The sequence below is a fragment of the Pseudochaenichthys georgianus genome, chromosome 3, assembly GCF_902827115.2.
Source record: "Pseudochaenichthys georgianus chromosome 3, fPseGeo1.2, whole genome shotgun sequence".
In the NCBI taxonomy this organism is placed as follows: domain Eukaryota; kingdom Metazoa; phylum Chordata; class Actinopteri; order Perciformes; family Channichthyidae; genus Pseudochaenichthys; species Pseudochaenichthys georgianus.
The window spans coordinates 9,460,572-9,483,488 of record NC_047505.1 but is presented as its reverse complement, the minus strand read 5'-3'; the positions used below and the strand labels follow the sequence as shown (position 1 = coordinate 9,483,488).

The 22,917-nt window shown below is 42.5% G+C and overlaps 1 protein-coding gene across 1 annotated transcript in view; it reads left to right on the top strand.

Moving 5' to 3' along the window:
* LOC117462450 (neural-cadherin-like) overlaps window positions 1–22,917 on the top strand; it is a 575,403-nt gene that overhangs the window by 512,669 nt on the left and 39,817 nt on the right. The window contains 2 exon segments of the mRNA XM_034104697.2: window positions 11,854–12,118; window positions 18,016–18,196. Of these exon segments, the coding sequence (XP_033960588.1) occupies window positions 11,854–12,118; window positions 18,016–18,196 (446 nt within the window).

The following is a 22,917-nucleotide window of genomic DNA, read 5'->3' as shown; positions in this document are numbered from 1 at the left end:
CAGCCTTGAAACGATCCGCGTTACTCGAGCTAAAGAACCTTGGAGCACTGCTTTAAAGCAAGAGGACGTCACTAACACAGGTGGAGGAGAGGAAGGGACGTGTGTCAGACCCCACAAGCTAGCTTTGTCTTTAATATGTTGAGGAGAAGTGGGAGCGTTAATGGTGGAGAGCCACTTCTCCTTTCTCCTCGCATCGCTCTGTCTCGCTGCCCTTCTCATCTCGCTGCTCTGTTTACGTGGCAGAGAAAGATGGAGGGGACAAAATGATGCTCAGTGGGACACTTGGAGGAAATGGTCTGAAATTGAAATGAGGACGACCCACCAACCACCTTATCCCTCTTGAAATGGACCTTTCTCTCTTTCTTTCTCAATGACACACACACATGCATACACACACACACACACACACACACACACACACCACACACACACACACACACACACACACACACACACACCACACACACACACACACACACACACACACACACACACACACACACACACACACACAACACACACACCACACACACACACACACACGCATGAAGTCATGAATTGTGTTTAAAACAACTACTTTTATTTAAGTATCCCAGTAATGGCTGTTGCTTGTTTTACATGTATTGTATTTACTTGTTAAAATGAAATGTGTTTTTAGTCTAGTGGGTAGAAGGGGGTATCATGCACCCCCCTGAAATATACTTCTAATCAGCTTTTCTAGATTGGAAAAATGGTGTAGAAAACGATTAGCTATGTTAAAAAGTTGGCAAATTGTCCCACGTATATATTTTTCCCAAATTAGTGTTTATTTACCCTAAAAAATCGAGTTTCACTCTTTTACACCTTTCACTATATCTCAGCCATTATTGCAGATAACTGAACAAATAAGGTATCCAGATCCATGTTTTCAGGGTCAAGGAACACAATAAAACTATTCTTAAAGTGATCACATGTGTCTGTGGCATGCTATTATGCTAATTAGTGCCGCCATTACAAGAAAATAGCATTTCAGTCTTGTACCAAGAAGAGTGTATTTTGCACCGACACAGAAATATTCTTATAATCAGTGTTTCCTATGTGTAAAAAGTATGTAGAAAATGATGAGCTATGTTAAAATGTTGTCTGGATGTCCCACATGTATTTTTTATGCAAATTAGTGTCACCATTACCAACAACGGAATGTTCACACTTTTCACTCTATCTTAGCCAATATTGCAGATAAATGAACAAATAATGTGTTTAGACCCATGTTTTGATGGTCAAAGATCACAATAAAACTATTCCCAAAGTGATCACATGTATCTGTGGCATGCTATGCAAATTAAGAGACGCCAATATTGCAGTACAGTAAGTGAACAAATAAGGTGTCGAGACAGATGTTGTGTATTTAACAATATTTATTTGTTTTGGTACTAGCCTACAGCAAGGGTCAAACATCATAATATAAGTATGTGACTACTCTTTCCCATTCCAGATAAGCAGTCAAGGTTTGGCTCTCCACTATCTGATTAATACTCAATCATCGTTTTCAATGCTATCATCAGAGTCAAATTCCTCTTCGTCTTCCTGTTCACGCTCTGTCGTGTCCAGGAGATCAACCAGGGAGGTTGGTAGGACAGGACCACAGGACCACACCGGTCTCAACACTCCATCAGTCCTCATGCATCCCTGCTCCTCATCATAGGGGTTTGGTTTTTCTAAAATTGATTCATCAGCTCGCCTGTACAGGGCGACGCGATGGTTCACACGTTGGACGTGTGGCTTCAGAGCATCATAGCATGGAGGAAGGCGAGCCAGGTCAACCTTAGACTTGGCAGTGAGTTTATCGTCCTGCCCCACCATTTTGCGCAGCAACTTGGCACGGACTACGTCCACTGAAGACTCACGACTCTCTCCATATATCAGACAGGTGAATTGCTCCAACTGCTTCAGCACCTCAGGCTTGACATTCCAGTTGTCGCCGAGTTGACTGAACGCCCTGTGAAACTTCGGGTTCTTCTCCAGTTTTTTCAAGGGCCCCACCTTCCCCTTCCCTTTGAAGGCACTGGTGCAGTCTTCTCCGCTGAACACATGGAATCCAAGAAGTGTGGCACAGTAGTCTTCTCCCAGGGATTCTGCGAGCTCAGAGAGGTTGAGAAGTTGTCTATGTTTCCCTGACCCCGTATCCAGGTATATAGTCAGCCTGATGGCATGAGCGTGGTAAAGAAGAATCACAAAGATATCTGTGTCAGGTGTTCTGACTACAGCATTCTTGTACCCAAGGGCAGCAGCGTGATGAAGGTAGAGTACCACCCTTGTATCAGTCTCTTCCTGGTTGCTGTAGATAGCGGGGAGCTCACGTACCTCAACCTGATACACAATGGGACATTGCACTTTGATCAACAATGACAGAGACTAGACACAAATCCCAGATAATCACGTAGAGTATAATTTAACCATCAATCAATTTTAATATGGGCTTTCAATTTACCTTGCCATTTGAGGAGAGAAGTTGATGGGCTCTCCCTTCCACGATCAGCACTGCCATTTCTGTTCTCTCCAGCCTCGAAGCTGCCTGTTGATCACTCCATACTCGCAGCAGGAGCTGGCAGAGTTGCTTTTTGTTGTCATCATTTGTGAGAAACATCTTGAAGTCATATGGCTTCCTGGTCGCTGGTCCAGCCAAAATGATCTTCTCTGAACTGCCACGTCTCAACCTCTCCTGTGCTTTGATAGATCCTGGATGGTAACTGTCAGTCGAGAACAAAAAGTGCTTTTTGGCCACCATCTGATCAAGCACTTGTAGGCATATCTCCCCACAGGTTGAGGGGAGGTTGGTGAGGACATGGAGCAGAGCCATGCCATCCTGGATGAACAGGGCATCCTTAGGGTATGGCAGATCCTTTGGGGTGGTGTCCTCCAGAATGTAGTGCAGAAGAGCCGCTTTATTAGTCTTGGAGAAAAACCCATCTGGTGTCCCAAGGCTAGGGGGCACAGGCATTAGGGGATATTTCATGAGTTCCTCCAAGTCCAATGGCTCCTCTGCACGTTGTGACTTGACAAGGAGCAGGAAAGCAAGATTGCTTTGCTCCTGATACTGGATGACCTGGAATGATATTGATAGTGTATCATTAACAAAATATGGGGTCACAACAATAAAAAGTAAAGGTTATTCAAATACTTAATTTCAATAATATAGTAGACCTCAGGTATTGGAACATCTCATTACCTTTCCCTGTGAGGATGTGAGGGTGACCTTTTTGTTACAAGCTTCCATGGTCTTGAGCTTCTTCTTTTTGATTGGGTCAAAGAAGCTACCTGGCTCTCTGCTCTGTAGCCGTTTGATGAACTCAGCTTTAGCAGCCTTGCCCACACTTTCTGCTTGTAGCACGTCCATCTCGACCTCCATGAGGACAGGAGCACCAGAAGCCAGGGAGTAGAGCCTGTCCTTGTCTGAGATGGTGAAGGGGTTCGTAAAGTTCCTAATTGTCTCGATGGTTCGCTGAATGGCCTCCTCACCCTTTTTGACCTCTGCCTTCTCCAGCTCCCGATGTTTCCCCGCCCTTTGGCAGTCTGGGTCTTTAATGAGGTCCACCATCTCAAGGGTCTTATCATAAAACTGTGCCCGTGTGGAGGTTGTTCGACACCACCTCTGGTATGCCCCAAACTGGCTGTATAGTCCAGTGAAGCCACCTTAAAAGTATGAAACAAATATGTGATCTACTGCTCCCACACAATAAGCTACATGCATTTTAATTCAGAAATCATCAAATAAAATATAGTTTTGTGAGAGCAGTATACAATTGTATTATATAATATAATAATCTTGATACAATGTCTGTATATCTGTTCATGTACATACACAATGTCTGGGTAAAAATCGAAATGTACCTGATGATTTGGCAAAGCGCATGAACGTTTCCTCCATGGTCTTGTCAACTGCACTAAGTGCCCCTGGTATCATTGAGCGGGCCACCGCAATTGCACCCTTAGAACGCAGTTCTTTGGCCCCTGGGTGTGTGTTCTCCAGGTTTGTCAGATAGACCTCCAGCCAAGTCAGATATCTGCAGATAAGGAAATGCACAGATTACACATAGAAACATTTATTTTCAAAGCTTGTCTCATAATGCCAATTTGGTAAATAAATAGCACAAACCTTGAGTAGTTGTGTCCATCAAATGCAAAGAAGATATTTGCCATCTCTCCATTGCATTTGTGAAACAACTGGATGTTGTTGGTCTTAACGGAGTGGAGTAGCATGAAGACAAGATGACAGTGGTTAATAAATGACATCCATAAGGCAGCTGTCTTTCCCAGGTGACCCTTGAGCACCTTCTCCTCATAGGTGTGATACTTCTCGATGAGGGTTAGAGTTGAGCGGTCTTTGAGGGCTTCATCGAGGTGCTCTCGATTGCAAGACTGGGTCATGTTGAGAAGTGCAGCAGGGTCAGTGATAAGGATGCTTTCCTCCTCAATGAACCGCTCCATCAACAGCCTCTCCATTGACTCGCACACAGTTTTGAGGCAAAAGAGGGACTTTGCGTATGCCTTTCCACTTAAAACACCTTTGAGGGATCCACTTGTCACTAGTTGTGCCTCAAACAGAATCTCTGCATATCCAGAACCACACATTTTGCGGCGTGTGAGCATCCCAATATAGTTCATGGATGTGTGAAAGGGTCCAATCATAACCACATGACGGACAAATGTATCTGGCCAACGCCAGATGATGGGTAGGGCTTTCATACAGACACCAAGATCAAATGTATTCAGGACCCACCTCTGACCCACCTCATCAGTGGCTAGCTCAGAACGCTTCAGTAGCTCACGAACAACTGCATTGTCAGTAATTGGTTGATGGATGGGCGTGAAGTAGTCCACTGTTGATTTTCTGAGTGGAGGGGTACCAGTTGCAGAGGTGAAGCCCCCAAGTCCAGGCACAGGCTGCTTTCCATTGCTTCCGATGTACCTGATAAAGAGCCAGATGTAGTACACTTGCATCTCAGTTGCATAGACTGTGTCATTCTCTGCAGGCGGTGTGAATGATGAGCCATCATTGAACTTTGGGTCGGCGCGAGTGAAGTGCAAGGGTGGGAGTGTTTCTGGTGTGTTGACTTTCAGGCTACGCTGTTGCGACCTGTCGATGACGGGTAGCATTCGGACCTTGTTGCTCTCAAACCCAGGCTTGACCTCCTGGACCATGATTGCCCCAGCACTGTTGACAATGTTGCTGCCGTGCACACTGGTCGTGGTTTTATTCAAATTGTCCCACTCACAGTGGAATACCAGGTTTCCCTCTCCTATCACAATTGCGGGTGTCCGATAGGATGAGACTTTGTCCAGGACCTTTGCCAGGGCAGTTTCCAACTCTAAACCAAATCCATAGCTCTCAGAGTGGCCAAGCCTGTGTAATATTGTGGTGAGCTGCTTGCTTCTGAACAAGTGCCTGACAGTCACACAGAGTAAAATATGTTTTGGTAACTTCCATTCTCCCTCTGACACTGCACGGCACAGGTCTTGCCCAATGGAGAATACCAGGCGCTTCATCTTTTCATTCGTCTCCATGTCTTCCTTGCCAGCCATAACCATGCTGAGAAACCGGACGAGTTCTGTGGGTAGGAGATTTTCAGGAGTGAGCTCCATGTCGTCAGCTGTTGGCGGCCACTTTAGGTCTTTGGACTCTCTGAAAGCCTGCAGAATATTCTGGCGAAGTAGGAGAGCAACGTTTTTGTACTTGTCTGTGGTTCCGAGAGTGTAAGCTCGTGCAACGGCCTTCGATACCGTGATTTTCAAGCTGTACACCAGCCAGAATGAAATGGCATCAGCATTGTCGTGGTCAACTCTCGTAAACTGGATATGCTCCTTGATTTCTGTAGCCGTTTCAGGAGTTTCTCTGAGCGATAATTTGTGTTCTCGTACCCATTCAATTTCAGTTCTTCCACATACAGCAAGCGCAAGGAAGATAGCTGTAGGACCTCATGTTGCTGGACTACATGAGTTCCAATGTGTTCCAGTACTGAAACAAATGCCTTTTCGTGGGAGACTGACACGAAAGCTTGGTTAGTATCCTTAGCTCCTGCTTTAAGAATACTGCTGCGCTCGAAGTTGGCGAATGCTGTGCGGAAAGATTTAAAGCACGACTGATGGTGTTTAGCCTCACAAGCAAAGAGGTCTTTGCCCTTCACTTGTCTTTGAAGTCGAACTAGACCCATTTTCTCAGCCCGTGATTCGATTTGCTTCCATGCATTTTCTTTGTTCTTATAAGATGGAAAGTATTCAGGTCTCTCAGTTTTACGATGACCATCTTTGATCTCAACTTTGTCGCAAAAAATGCATTCTGGTGGGAAGATGGGTCCCGCAGAACCCCCTAAGGACAATTTACGTGGGGAGTGATTCCACTGTGAGGTTGATGGTTCTGGATTATCTTCCAGAAGATGAAGGTTGCAAGTAAAGCGCTGATAACAGTTGCGGTGATACCCAACACTTTCCAGGTCATCAGGGAGAGTTGTAGGGATCTGGTCACACACTGATTGCATACAATATGGGGATTTATGTGGTTGATGGAGACGTTGGTCCCGGATCTCATGCAGCTGTTGTAGTTTTTCTATAGCTGTTCCTTTAATTTTAGTGAGGGGTGTAAACGGACCATGATCAGACATGGATGGCACATGAAGGATGCAGACACTTGGCGAGCATTTGTGGGCTGGACGATCTACACTTCGTTTTCTTTTGGGCATGCTGGCTTACTACGTCACTGTCAGATAAATGAAATAGAAATCACCATTCAAATTAAAAGGCGCTTTCAGACCAAGTAGCCTACTTTATGAATATATATATATATGAATAATAGTTTTTATCAAAGCAATGATACACCTGTGAGTTGGCTGTAGAAGTGTCAGAATCAATATAGATATTGCTGTGTCAGACTAAGCTCAGGTTAAACCCCCCGCCTAAAAAAACCATAATGATGGAAACCCTCTTTCCTGGCTGCTAGTTCAGTGAGTTTTGTCGTACAGTGATGAGACTTATACCAATGGAATCTGATGAATCTCAGCTTTCATATGATATGTCATTTGTGCAGATAGCATGAAGTAGAAAAATCGCCAGTCATGTGCTAATGTGGCTTTGTGAGTGCTGATTTAGACGCTTGGTGTTGGAATTATGTTTCGTTTAGGTAAAAATGGTTATTATCATCTGTTAGCTTAGTTTCTTCCTGTTAAGTGGGTATGCAACGTTAATAGGTTGTTACATTTTAACAAGCCCTGGGACGCTGTGGTACCGGGGGCAATCGGGCTTAACGGGTTAAGAATACTGCCCCACAATTTTGCATTAGAATTACTGCCTTTTTTAATTAACATTAGCTAGCTTAGGAGTTCATTAAGCCTAGCTAGCTACCTAGCACTACCTAGCTAATAGCTTTATTCAACAAGCTACACCATTAGCTATCCCTCATTCACTTCACTGTTAGCTAGTTAGCTAACGTTAGCTAGCTAATAGTTTACCATATTTTACTGCAGTTGGCCTCTGCAGGGCAGAATAACACTAACACATGTTCTAGTGTGTAGCCTACTTTGGGCTGCAACATGATGTGTTAACAACAATTAAGCTAGAAACCTACATAAAACATACAAAACACATGAGTCTAGTTGAAATAGCTACTTACCTTGTTTGTTTGAAGGATGAATGTTTGTGTGTGTGCGTGTGTATGCAGCCAAGTCAGCTACTTGTTTGTTTTTGGCGGGAAAAAAGGCGGGAATTTTCACTACTGCCAGCGCTGTATACTAGCATGCCACAGATACATGTGATCACTTTGAGAATAGTTTTATTGTGATCTTTGACCATCAAAACATGGGTCTAGACACATTATTTGTTAATTTATCTGCAATATTGGCTGAGATAGAGTGAAAAGTGTGAAAATTCCGTTGTTGGTAATGGTGACACTAATTTGCATAAAAAATACATGTGGGATATCCAGACAACATTTTAACGAAATGGGACCGTTTACGTGTGAAGATCTGCGGGCGGAGGGAAACAGCATGTTGCCGAAACACGTCATTTATTTTTCCCTTATTTTAACTTATATTACAAAAATTCTGTTTTCTTGCTTCCCCCTTCCTTCACTTCCTCACTAGTCACTTTTCCTGTGTGTGTGTGTGTGTGTGTGTGTGTGTGTGTGTGTGTGTGTGTGTGTGTGTGTGTGTGTGTGTGTGTGTGTGTGTGTGTGTGTGTGTGTGTGTGTGTGTGTGTGTGTGTGTGTGTGTGTGTGTGTGTGTGTGTGTGTTGACAGCAGTTTGCAAGTCAACAAATAGCAAGTACAATTGTCAGCGTTACCAAAGCAGTGCCTCATTTAAAATGTATGCTAGGCCAATAGGAACAGCTCGATTGACGAATAGCTTCCCCCTGAATGCTTTGTGATTACATTATGGTAAAACATGTCACCATTGCTTGGTGGTTACAAAGTTGTTGTGCGTAGGGGATGGAGGTGCTTAAACCCTTAAACAAATTAATTGATTTTGTGTTTTCTGGTTTATCTTTGTCCTTTGAAGTTTTTGTAAGATATCATGCTCATTGAATAGTGGAACTGTCAGTTTACTGTGTGAGGCGTTTTCATTTCCCTTCCAATCTTCAGGGGTTGATCCGGCTTTTCTGGCCAACTTGGCACATGGATCCACTCCTTTACAGACCAAGTCCAAATCTGTTCTTCCTCCTGATCCCCATTAATTAGCTTTGAAACCTGAGACTCGGACTCCAGTTAGTTCAACATATTTGCCTCTGTACCCTCGGTGTTATCTTGAAATGTAGAAAGTTTTGATTTGATTTGCTGAGATTTGCCACTGGAACTTCTACTACTGTCTTACAAAATAGGAAAAGGAATGTATTTTGGGCCACTAAAAGCATCAAAGAAATACATATGGTCAGTGGCGGCTCCAGGGTATACTGGGGTAGGCTACAGCCATATGAAGAAATGGCTTAGCCCCACCATGAAAAATGATGTTGAAGTAAGCAAAATAAAGCCCGCCAACTCGCGCGGAGTAAATTGCACAGACAGCAGTTAGTAAGATTGATTTCAGTAGCCACTTGTCTGGAAATACCGAAGACTAGAAACGGTTTTGAAAACTTTTGTCACGTAGTGATCGTCTTCTCAATAGAGCATCTTTGATAATGTCTTCTGGCCAATCAGAATCAAGATAACGGCGTGGTGTTGTTGCAGGAAGTCCCGACGGAGAATACTTTTGCTGTAGTTCATCTCTATATAGCCTACATCGATACAACATTACGTGTTGATAGAAATCAACATGTAATGAAATAAGACCCCACGGTTTGATGATTGACAGGTGTGTGGGCTGTCTTTCATGTTGACACACAGAACAATGGGGGCTATCCACCCTTATCCACAATGTAAAGTAATTCACACAGCCTCTTCCCTCTTCTCTCTGTGAGGAGCAGCAGGTTCAGCTTTCAGAACAAAGTAACAAACAACTAAAATACCATTCATTTTTTTAAATATGTCGTGTAGTGATAGATGTATTTATTTTTCTTCTCAAGAGAGTACCAGAATGTGTGTTTTATGTTAGTATTTCAAAAGATCTGGGGGAGAATCCCCCAGACCCCCCTGCAGGGGGTGGGTTTTCAGCATGTCAACTCTTTCACCTGTGGGGAAATTGCAGGATTGGCTCCAGGTCGCCCTTTTTATTTACTACAAGACAAATGTGCCTTTTTATTTCATACAGTTCCATTTGGATTGAGGTAATAATCTAAACCTCACGCGTGACGTTTCACTGTCAGGGGAGCGTGTATGTGATTACATTGCAAATACTGACTTCACCCCACCGCTGTATGGGTTAGCCCTACCATAGATTACCCAACACAAATACTCTGGAACCGCCACTGCATGGTGCATCTTTCTGCTCAAAGAGCAGTTGTAGTGATTATGTAGTGTAGTGATGGCAGTTGTAGTTTGGAAGAACATTGTTCCAGTTCTTGGTTAATTGTATGGTACCAGTTGCAGTCTTTTTGAAACTACGAGCGGTGCTTTTGATCTGATTCGTTAGGGTTCTCAGCAAACTCTGCAACCGTAGTTTATGCTTTCTTCCCCAGTGTGTTCTTGTGTAGCTGAGCTGTGTCACTCTGCTCGGCCATGCACTTTTATTTAACCTCTATTCAACCAGATAAAAAAACACAAAGGGATAACATCTCTTTCCTACTGTGATCTGGCCAAGGGCATCAACAGCAGAGGGCAAATATGCACATATTGCATATAACACATAGAGAGGCATGCAGACATGACACAATTGTTATGCATTGAAGCAAGGATAGTTGTAACAAAAAGCTTTAGTTTGAAACTGGCCAGAGAGGTAAGAGAACTTAGTTTAAGTCTTTCCTGCAGGTCATTCAAAGAATAAGGGCAATAATAACACAGACCCCTTTCTCCAGTCACGATTTCAGCAATCTCAAAGAGTGGCTTTGTACAAGAGCATACGATAAGCCAACATTGGTTTGTTGGAGTGCTCGACCATAGAAGCGCCAGTATCACATACTGATGTCATTGTGTTACGCAAGTAAGCACAAGAGTCCAATGGAGGTGTTTGGGATTTTAGCCTTTCAAGACTATTTATATGCACACAAACCTACATAGCACACTACAGGAGAGGGAAAACCCCCAAAGCATAATGTAAAAAAGTACCGAAAAGTACCAGAAACATTTCAATGTTTAGTTTTGCATGGGTTTCTTAGTTGTCTCTGTAATAGAAATGTGTCTGCAAGATTGATGTTAACAAATGGTTAAAGGTGGAAAGAAAAGAGAGGCTTGCACCTTTTGATGATTGATGATGCAGTGTTAGAGAAAACATGCTCAACACATAGTTACATGTATGAAGGAAGCGAGACGGTAATATTCCCAATGGATCTGCGTCAATTAGGGCTACACGATTTTGGGAAAAAATCTAATTGCGATTTTTCTGACAAATATTGCGATTGCGATTCGAATTGCGATATTTATTTTTAAGCGACCCAATAGAAGTTTATTGTAAAATGCGGCCATAACTGTGGCTAGGAAGGTCGTATCAACATACTCTTGTCTCTAGCGCCCCGCAGCCCGAGCTACGAGTGAAAGAACTAAACTTACATGAAACTTCCGTTGGGTTGCTTTAAAGTCGAGCTTCAGTTAAAGATTCACCCTGTAATAGAAACACGTGATGGAGCATCACTAACCTGACTCAGATGGTTTGTTTCACCAAACCATCTAAAGCTCCATTGGAAGCCATTTGGAAAGGGCAGGCACTTTCAAGGATACTTGGCAGGTGATTGGATCAATCTGTCTATCACCATCTATCATGGGCCACTTCTGATTGATTAACAATGGCTGGTACATGTGGAGCACAGCACATCTGATTGGTGTGGATGACTGACACACAAGAAGAAAAAACAAAAATGTAAAAAAACAAAAATGTAAAAAATGTTTTTTCAAAAAAAGTTTAAAAAAATCGCAGGCTTTGCGATTTGATAATCGCATCATCTCGAATCGCGATTTCGATTTAAAATCGATTAATCGTTCAACCCTAGCGTCAATGCCAGGTAACTAAGTGTTCAGGGAATGGCCTTCTGAAAAAAAGCAACATGATAAATGAATCAAAGACGTGTAGCCGTCAATTTCAAGGTGTTGACCAGTTTAATGTCAAGCCCTAACATTATGTGTTCATTCCAATGAGACTCTTTAAGTTAATGATGGTCAAGATTATTCCAAACAAAACAGTCGTAAAATGAGGCAATTATGATTGAAATGGGCCTAAAAAACATGAATATTATTTACAGCTCAGATTCTGAAGTCAAAGTCAAGTAACTTAACTAATAAATGTCCCCTTTTTCCAATTGTAGATCTTCCAAGGCCTCCTCTGTGTTTTCTACAACCTCGGTGACGGGGACTACAACCTAACCCTACCAACTTATCGCCTCGACAACGGTGAATGGCACGAGGTCTTCCTGGATCGGCATGACAATGAGATGATGCTGCGTCTGGACGGAGGGGGAGGACAGCGGGAGGTCACAGGGGCACAGGGCAGGAGCAGAGAAATCATCATTGACCCCACCGTGGTGATGCTGGGAGACACCTTCCTCTCTGGAACCAACAAGAGCTTCCAGGGTAGGTTTGAACAGAACACCTGTATCTCTGTGAGAGTTGATCAAAAGTAGGTTTACAGACTTTCCATGACATGTCCAGTTTGTTTACCTCACATTGGGGGTAGTTTGACTCAAAATAAAACGTTGATTAACTGTATTATGTAAAACAACATAACAATTTGACCTTAGAAAATAAGAAACCAAGATATTTAGGATAAAAAAATGGTATTCAGGAAGTATGCGTATCAGCCTACAGAACAGTCCGTGTATAGGTGCAGCGAGGCGGTCATTATGGGTAAAAGAACACGCGACAGGCTGATCCGGAGCCCAACGCTTATTACATGGCCACATTCTCAACAAAGTAACGACATGACTCCCCATCATTGAAATGTTTTTATTGATTTAAAAAATAGTTGTATTGATTTAAAATGACATGCATCCGCGAAGAAAAATAGTCCGTTGTTACCGTTTGAACTACGTAGCAACGGCAGGAACTGCTTCGATAGCGTTTTGCTTTTTGATTACAGATTTGAAAACAGCGCTGCTTGCTTTAAAAGTAGCACAGTTCATTGTGTCGCCGTTTGATGTCTGGACCGTTGAGTAAAAAGGACCGCAGCTCCGTGTTGAGGGTTTCTGCCCCATTACTTCTCCGCTGTTTTCTTCTCCCTCTTTTCTTTTTCTTTTCTTCGCTGGGGACTCATCAGCCACTCATCCAAATTACTGTGCTCTCCAAATATATTAAAATTAATATTAAAATCCTCCATGTTGCTATCAGACGGTAGACGACGGAAAACTAAAGACAAGCAAACAGTGTGTACAGTTAAATCGACCGGACTTCTTTCTGCAGATGTGAGCGTCCTTAACAACGGTCAATAAATCCTTGACAGCGGTCTGTACTACTGGATTAACAACGTGTCACGTGTTCTGAATTGAGTGTTCAACTAAGCCATGTAATAAAGAAGAGAAAACATCTGATCCTTTTACAACAAACACTAAATGCCATTATTTCCCAAGCCTGGAATCAAATGAATTCCAAATATGTCAGCAAAGTACATTTTACTCTGCATTCACACCTTGGAAATGTCAAGTATGTCTGCATGGAGGCAACTGGAGGCTGAAGGACAACTTGGTGAATGGACAAAAGGTACAAACATATAAAACATTTGCTTTAACGACCCATGACATAGTGTCAATTCCAGGAATCAGTTGTCCAGGTGCTGACATTTCTAACAAACATGTTAATATTAACATTCAGGGTCTCAAGTCTGATTCACCAGATGAGGACAGCTATTCTTTTCCCCACTGCTCACCCTTCTGGTTTGTATGTGTTGCCACTTTCCGGCTGTGGCTCAGGAGGTAGAGTGGTCGGGCGTTCTATCCCCTAAGTCTCGTTGGGCAACATTCTGATCCCAGAAATGCTCCTAATGGCCGCCATCAGTGTTCAAATGTGTCTGAAAGTGTGTATCGCTCCTGATGGTAGCCTCTGCGAATGTGTGTGTGAATGTGTGTGTGAATGGGTGACGGTTGGCTGATCATTGTTGATTGTTAGGTAAGAAACACACTATAGCAATGCAGTCTATTTACTATCTATGACCTGGTTTCTGTTAAATATGCCCAGATGTGTGGATCAACGGCCCTCTACTTTATTTTACACACACTAAAACAATTCCTCTTGAATCAGCTTCACTTAAAACTAAACTGCAGGGCACCAATGGCCCACTATGTACAGTTCATTGATTGTTTACCCCTCTGTTTAAGTGGCTGCTGTTTTCTATTATCTCTCCTCGTTACCAAGGATATTCACAGTTCAAAACAGTGAATAAAAACGGACAGGCTCTTTCACGAAGAATAGATTGAGGTTGTCTGCCCAACGCTATCAGCCTTCACCATTTCTCAAGGTCAGATTCACAAACAGATATAGCCAGAATGATATTACAGCAAAACACGGCCATACATATTGAAAAATATCATTTTGCCTTTGCATCGAGAACACAGTGGGCAGAGCGATGTCAAAATCAAGATGTTCAGCGTGCGAGCTGAACAGGCATTTCTCAGAAACTTAAGACAAGGAATTAAACGTGACGGAGAGAAACCATATTCGTGATTTCATATCCTATTCTCGTGTTTCGGTGCTCATCAACTCTCTGAAGAAGCTAATTATTCCACTGTTACAGCATGTGACTATTAGGCCTTTCTTTGTGAACTGGGCTGTTTCTGCAATGAGGCTCATTTGCATGGAAGGGGCCAATGTTTGCGCCAACATATGCATATGACCTCATTTGTAAATATGTGGAGCATGGGGGACGCCATTTGCCTGGCAGCGCAGGTACGGTTACATTTCCCTTTTTGGGTGCATTTTGACACTTAAATGGATTTATTTTTGTCTGGTCCCGGTTCTTTTGTTGAGCCAGAGTGTTTCAGCCCTGCAGTATTGTAAAATAACACCTTCTACAGGCACAGGCAAAGGAAAGGAAGGTGACAAGCTTAAGAGGGCAATGTTTATTGGAATGATAAACAGCAGAACTGAACAATAGCTGAGCTGTAGTTGCATTAAAGTTATTCAGACACCCATATGAACCACAGCAGTTGGACGTGATTGAAAGTGTATCATGTACAGGATGGCCCACGTGTATACCACACTGAATAATACATTGTGAACATCTCCTGCATGCAGCACCTGGTTCTTACATGCCAGGTTTATATAGGTTGTCTTCAAGGCTATCAGTAACATGTGATAACAACCTTGAGATTTCCTTAAAGATAATTTCCTTTCAAAGACATGGCCGAGGAATTCAGCTGTGTTTTCTCTTGATAAGGATTGAAACAGAAAAAACACATTGAAAGAGCAGAACATCAAAGTTGCTAGATCTTTTTGAGGTTTTAAATTGGTGGTGCAAAACATTCTAATAATCCCCTTGTGTGTTCTGCCAAGGAGCTTTTTTATAATGTGTACAGAACAGCAATTTCATATTTCGTTTTCCAAGCGAGGACACAAATGCACCTCTTTCAAGAGAGCAGTCCTTTCAAATCCAACAGATGAATGGCAGAATTGTTGAGAGTTAAACATTTGTAGAGACTGGGAGGTGATGCATAACGGAACAAATCTCACTGAATGTTCCTTTCAGGCGATGGTGGATCGTATAAGGGTAAAGTGCCACTGAGGATTGTTTGCTTACACCAGTGCTTCTCAAAGTGTGGTCCGCGGACCACTGGTGGTCCGTGAGCGCCCCCTAGTGGTCCGTGAGTATTGGTAACATTTCACATTTGAAATAAATAAATACATTTAAGTTTTCCGCACTCTCGCGGGAATATCTCCGCAATGGAGCGAGCTTAAGTTTCACTTTCGATTGCATGATATAGCCCAGATAAACACCTTCATCACACATGTGGCCACTTGTTTGTACCATTTTCAGGCGATTTTTAAAAAACGATGTGTTTTTGGATATTTGTGGAGTTAGGTGGTCCGCGAGTGTTTTTTTATTGGTTAAGTGGTCCTTGGTATGAAAAAGTTTGAGAAACACTGGCTTACACCATTCAAACTGAATTGTATATAACCTGTGTGTGTGTGAAGAAAAATACATGACAGTTTAACATGGACTCCTCTTGTAAAGTGCTACTGGAAACAAGCCCTTGTATGTATTCATTATACTCTTTTCAAGGACATAAATTGAAATGTTATGTGTGAATAAATACATTTTTCTAATAGATTGGTCCTTCTGAAAAGTGTCGTAAACAGTTCTACTAAAGCCTAATGCCGGTTTTTTGTGAGAGCTATTTTTTTGGTTAGCTATTTTCCCTGTATTCATTCGTAATGCTAAGCTAGGATAAGCTAACCATCTTGTGGCATTTATAGTACTAACATAAACAATGTATTAATCCCCTAATCTAACTCTCAGTAAGAAAGTTAATTGGTGTATTTCCCAAAAGGCTGATTTAAAAAAAAAAACTGCTAGTTGAAACAATGGCAAGACAAAATGTTCTTTGTTCCAGCTAAATCCACACAATGGGCACACGCTCGCATGCGGAATGAGTCCTTAGACCCTGGAATGAGTTCAAATGGTAGCACTTCTGTGGTGTGATTGTTTGTGTCTTCAAAACAGAGGTTGCTAACAAGTGGCTAAATGAGACTAGGCTACTAAATGTCATCATGCTGTGCATTAGCCGCATATAGCTTAGCCGTGGTGATGGCCTAGTTGAATGTAGTTGGTTTATGGCCCGACGCTAAGCCTCTAGCGATTGAATTTGCGCTTCAAATATATGTGGGGGTTATCCTGCTGAACAAAAGGTGTCAGCAAGAACATGTGTTTGGAAAAGAGCTTATTTTCTGCAATATTCAAAAAAGGAACCCCATGCAATGCTAACTTCCAGGTCGGCCTACACAGATACGTCACCACTGCACCACCTTATGTCGAGAACTCTGTAATAATCAATTGACCAAACATCTAGCTTTGGCTTATTTTAGGTTGGTGAGCAGGTCATAGTGTGCAATGTTTATTACGTTACAATGAGGGACTTATAAACCCAAGCGTCAGCAGATAGTCAAGAATGTGCAATTAGGATACATAAAACTGAGTGATGATAAAGACAGAGGGAGGTCGCACATACTGTATAGAGGGGATGCAGACATAAAGTGAGCGAGAGACATAAAGGGCTCGGAGCCTGTTAGACAGCTGCGCCTCCGGCAGTAAAAAACAATGTAAGAGTTTATTAAACAGACTTTAAAAGCCTTTCCCTTCAAAAGAGGTAGGCGTGATAGATGGTGGCAGGGGAAGTGTGTGTGTGTGTGTGAGTGCACCATTGTCTGTGTGCATTCACTTTTGTTAACATCTCTTCTGAATAGAGGGTGAAGGAGACGTTAACTGAAAGCATAAATTTAGTAATGAAGTGACGAGAACAGACGCAGCAGAAATGTGTCCTCAGGTGTTGCACAGGTTCTCCATGGTAACACCTTAGCAACACTACACTGAGTTAAGACTTAATGGTTGATTAGGCTTGCCACGATAAAGGTATAAAACAATGCCATTGAAATGAAGGTGATAATGATAAAGACACTCCCCACTGATTAGCTGTTGTGCTAAGCTAGTGGCGCCATGTCAGGGAATTACAAGCCTAGGCATAAGATAGCAAGGCTGTCCACATATATTTAACCATTACATGAAGTCAAAGCTGGCACAACAGGGAAGTCAGTCTATTTTGTAAAGGATGCTTACAATGGACAGTTTGTGACTAAACTGGAACCTTTTTATTTTCGTATTGCTGACTCTTGGCATTCACAAGGTTTAGGCCATTTGGAGCTAATTCACTTGCAATGGTTTGGTTTACCGGAAGCAAAGTACTGCATGTTTCTTGCTGCTGAGTTGTTATGGTTTATTGCACTTATTGTAAGTTACTATGGATACAAGAATCAGCTAAATGAAACATACGAAAATAAGTGGATCCAAATTGTAATAAACCAGATATATCCTTTATTGTAACTACATGAAGGATCCAGAACCACGGTCAACCATTTTACCCCAATGTGCAATGTTTTCCCTTTTACGTTGTGTTGCAATGGCACTCAGTCTTTCATATACTTTCACTCCCCTTGGGTAAGGATCATGCATGTGGCCCAGCAGAGCATGCACACGTCTAAACTGCACCATGGAGCGCATTATATGATATCCAACAGTTATGCAGATGTTGCCTTTGGAGATGTCCTTGACCAGTATGAATGACTTTTTCAGACACTAAAATACACAAAATTATCTCCACTAACAAACCAGGGTTGATTTATGCCGTTAGAAATGGAGCCAGTAACACATCAAGAATATGTGGTTGATTTGCTCACAGGTACAGTACATGGGGAAAAACTATTTCCGTGTAGTTAAATTACTTTGAACTCCTGTTCCACTCAACTCTTTTCCATTTCTCTACCCACAGGCTGCATGAGAGATGTTCGCCTCAACGGCCGCTACATGCCCCTGGACAGCCAGCCGCGTGATGGGGTTTCCCAGGTCAGCGTGCAGGGCGTCTCCCTGGGGTGCTCTTCTGACTCCTGCAAAAGGAACCAATGTAGCCCCCCCTTCACCTGTGTTGACTTGTGGAGAGTGCACGAATGCAGGTACATACTCACACCTCACTGAGCATTGTTCCACATACACACTCATCGTGTTGGCACACAAACATGTGTGTAAACCACACTCTTCCTCAGAAGCCATGTTTCACCTTTTGACATTGCCATTCTTTTTGGGTTTAGCCACACACATGTGCATTGAACCAACCGGGCCCCGACCCGAAGAGTTGGAAGACTTGTTTTCTTCTAAAACCGGTGAAAGTTCAAATTCTAGGACAACAATTTCCCGGCATGAGAAGTGTTTGACCTTGTGTGCATGACCCTGGGTTCACAGCGGACACAGAAGTGCTGCGAATGTCCAGCAGGAGCCTGACTGTTCACACCAGAGTCATTTGGACGAAACAAACAAGCAGGCTTCTCGGAGTAACCGTGGAACAATCACATCAGAAACAAGTGGTAATAGGACGGTTCTAATGAACACAGTGAATGGATTTAGATATTCGAACATGTGGTCGGGGGAATTAGATACTTAATCTTCAGGAGAACAACACAGAGATGCAAGGAAAGTGAACGATTGGAAAGCATAAGACGTGTATTTTCATATCTATCAGAATCACGTAATTCATCTCATATATGATATTTTATTTATGTGGCTTAAGAAGCATTATTAGAAGCTTGAACATGTTTTCAAAATGTAAAAAGTGTACTGAAATAACTTGTAAAAACGATGTTTGAACATAAACCTAACCTTTTCATCGAAAAGACCAAAACACTCTGTGTCACACAAAAAACCGTCTGCTGCGTGAAAGTCATGTGTTTCGCCGTGTGAACTTTCCCCTGCAGAACAAACACATCATTCATTGTGCCATCATAACTAAAACCTTAAAGTTTATGTTGAATGTTGTCAAAACAAATCAATAACAACAAATCTTCAATGAAAACTGGGGGGTATACTGCGAAGCAGGATTTTCGCTTAGCCGGCTAAATTCAGGGAAAACTCTGGGTTTCCGGTCCTACGAAGCTGGTTCTCTTTTTAGCAGGCTAGATCTCCATGGTAATATATGCTAAGCAGCTAACCTGGTCGGGACCAGGTTAGGTTGCAGGCTAAGAGCTCAACTCAGTGAAAGCACCGCCTGCTGACCAATCAGAGCTCAGTGTGCGGAGTTTAAAGCGATCAAGTCATATTACAGGAGAAAGGAAATACAGAAAAGCTGCCGTCGCAGGAAAGACGGCCGGCAAAAATCACCGACTGTGTGAACGTGAACATTAATAGAATATCACCTCCATCTTCAGAGCAATCTGACTATTATAACATTAGCGTTAAGAAAGCGTACTTAAATATCGGCCACAACATAAGTAACCGGATCAGAGTACATTAAGTACAGTCCGCGGCATATCACTTCATAATGTATCATATATTTTATTATCTGAGTCAGCTGAGCCGTATCTGGCCGTGCAACACTCACAGTGTCACATACTGTATGCAGAAGTATTATTTTAAGCAACACATAAGTTGACGAAACACTCGAGACAAATGTAATTGAAGTCAGATCGTGTTTTAGACGGGCAGTGATATCATAAACCTGTTAATGTACGCATTCAAACACTTGTTCTGTTGCCAGCTGTGTTCACCTTGCAGCTGCAGCTCTGAGGCTTTGATCCTGGATAAAGTGTTTAAGTCATGGATGTTTAAAGTTTAACTTCTTCATTTTTGACTAGTATTAGAGTTCACTTTTCATTCAGGAAGTATGACGCTGCGCTGTCAGTATGCTTCTCCATGTTTGTGATTGGTCGAATGCTCATGTGAACACGCACCTAACTAGATAGGACACGGCTGGCTTGAGCGATCCACTTGATAACCAGCGTCGTAGGACAGTTTAGCGAGAGCGCGTATGTTTTGGATTAGACCAACCGGCTAACTCAAACATATCCAGGTTAGGTTGAACCAGGTTCGCAGTATAGGCCCCTGGAGATGTGGGGTTTGGAAAGCTGTGGGTATTTACCAAATCTAACACACTATGATGTTGAGGTGCAATACGCTAAGGGCTCGGATGTTTTAGATATGCAAGTCTCTCAACTTCACATCAGTGCAATAGTCGTACGGCAGTTGGGTTCATGTTAGAAAGTGTTGTTTTTTTCACTTCAACATCTCTTCATTTCATGTTTCTAGGTCTGAAATCCAAAACCTGTCTCTTGCTGTTTGGATTCATGTTTAGCACCACAGGCTGAAATAAACAAAAATGTGATGTGACTGCCCGACAATCTCGAGCAACGAACCGGTTTGAAGGTCACACACTGTGTTTCATTTTGTTTACTTCTGAAATGGATATCTGTTATTTGAAAAACAAATGAGCATTTAGCCTCCAAGTCATGGGCAGGGGTGTCATGTGAACTCAGATCAGCCCTGTGCCCCCCCCCCCCCCCCAGCCTGCCTGACAGAGCAGAAATGCTGTGGAGCTGCTTCAAAGGCAGTCCTACAGCTTCATATGACATCACATATCCATTTTAACTGGCCTCTGCACACAGCTGTTGGCCAAACAGTCTGCCGGGTTTTGGGAGCGGAATTGACAAAAATAATCTTCAAATGCACTGAATCATTTTTATGAATCACTTAAAAATATTCATGTAGAACATCTGGAAGCAAAAACCTCCAGGTCTTAAGAATAAAGTCAGATAGAAGTGCCTCAAACCTGCATGGTGGAGTCGTTCCACATGTTTTAAAAGGAAGCCCAGTTGTATAAAAGTCCATGAGAAAATTACTTGAATTCCAAGTTAATTAATGACCTCAGTAAACATATTCCTAATGGCTTTGTTGTCTCAATGCAAGTTTCAGGGAAGCAGGATTCTCAAAGTAATTTAGAAATGCACTAAATCATTTGTTTGTATTGCTAAGAAATGTACAAGTAGAAGTTCCTAACTTCCTAAATGAGCTTTCTCTCTGATGGAGTTACTCTACCTGTTGGATTCCGATTGCATAGAAGGCTATGAGAAATAAGACACTACTTTTCACTTGAATACGAGTTAGGATTAGCATCTTCGTTTTGATTGTATTTCCTCAATGCTGCTTTCAAGACTCCAAAACAGCATAATGCTCATTGTTCTAAATGATGGTCCAGCTTAGATTAAAATAAAAGGTAAAGCATGCTTAGATTTAGGGCATGGCTACCTTGTGAGTGACATATCAGAAACAGGGTGTTGTCTAGTTTGGTTGTTGTCATCCTTGAATTGTTTTGTTTGTGAAAGACAATTGTAGCCCTAATTGTTGCGTAAAAATGTGTCGTTAAGTATTCAATTATATTTAACTTAGCCAAATATTATGTTTCAAAATGACCAATGGGTGACATCACAGTGACTGCGTCCACTTCTTCTAGTCTACGATGTACAGCAGTGAAGTTTAGTTGTTACAGGTGAGAGGATGAACAACAAACCAAGAATTCCAGTTTGAAGGCTTACCAAACAAAACAGTTTGTACTCTTTGAGGGAGGATGGCACAACAACAACAACAACAACAACAACAACAACAACAACTGTCCTCTCTGCCTGTCACTTGTGAGCAGAGATATGATTGGCCAACTGGGTGGCTCTCTGGCTGACACGACACCACACTGCAGCAAAAGTTGAGCCGTGATCTGAGTTGCTTCTCTGCCACTGCACGATGACTGAGGTGTGGCAGTCATTGCCAGTCTGCACATGGCCTCAGGGAGGGTCTTGAACCTTAGAACGGCCACGTCTCCCTTTAAAAGGCAATGAGTAAAGCCGTGAGCCCCATCTGCCCCATCCCAAGCTAAATGCCTCAAATGTCGGCGGTGAAAACGTTTTTCCCCCCAGCACTCTGCCTGATCAACGTTTAGCGTGCAACACTGTATGACTTTCTGTGCAAGAGCTTCTTTTTCTGTCAGCAACAAATAGGAAATGCCGTGCAGACTCCCGCGGCACACACTGAATCAAACGCCAAGTGCTCTCAGCCACTCGCAGGAATCTCAGCGATGTTGTCCTGCCTGGAAATATCAGCCTCCATTCAGTGTGTGAACCTTCTTTCTTCCTCTGATCAACTAGCAAGCATCATACCTCCACCCAGCCATGTTGTTTTTTCTTTTTCACAAAGGCTCTCATGCTCGCACTTTGCCCCTCCATCTCTCGGTTTCTATGTCTCTCATCTTGCTCGCTCCTGCTCAATATTTCAGGCCATGTAGCATCGCTCGCAACCACACCAAACCACATCTGTGTATTGGACACGCATACACACTCACAGTCTCCCTCTCCATCCCCACTCTGCTTGCGTGTTCGCCTTGTTCTCGTCCCTCCTTGACCTGAACCCTGGAAGATGATTAGAGAGTAGTGCGTGTTGAGTCCTCCAAGCCCTAGTGTCTGATACCTGATCACTCATATGGGCCACCATTCAAACAGTCCAATAATGACAGACTGAAGTGTGGATAATCGTTCTCCACGGTGCTCAGATAGACACAAACACTGTTTTGTACATTTAACATTTGATCAAAATAAAAAAGGATATATCAAAAAAGCATATTGTTAGCTAGCTTACAAGTTCCGTTTTGGACACATCTAGCTTGTAGGAAGCAAGAGGCTATAGTATATGTTATTGTGATTGTGTTTTTTATTTATGAAGGCTACTTCTTCTCGATGTTAATTGACAAATTCTCCACTTTTTCCCTGGGAACCTTTTTTTTTTTTTTTTAAATAAAAGATAGCAAACGCAGTCAGCGGTTAGTTATTAAGCTAAGGCTAGCCAATGTAGCTTTATACTTATA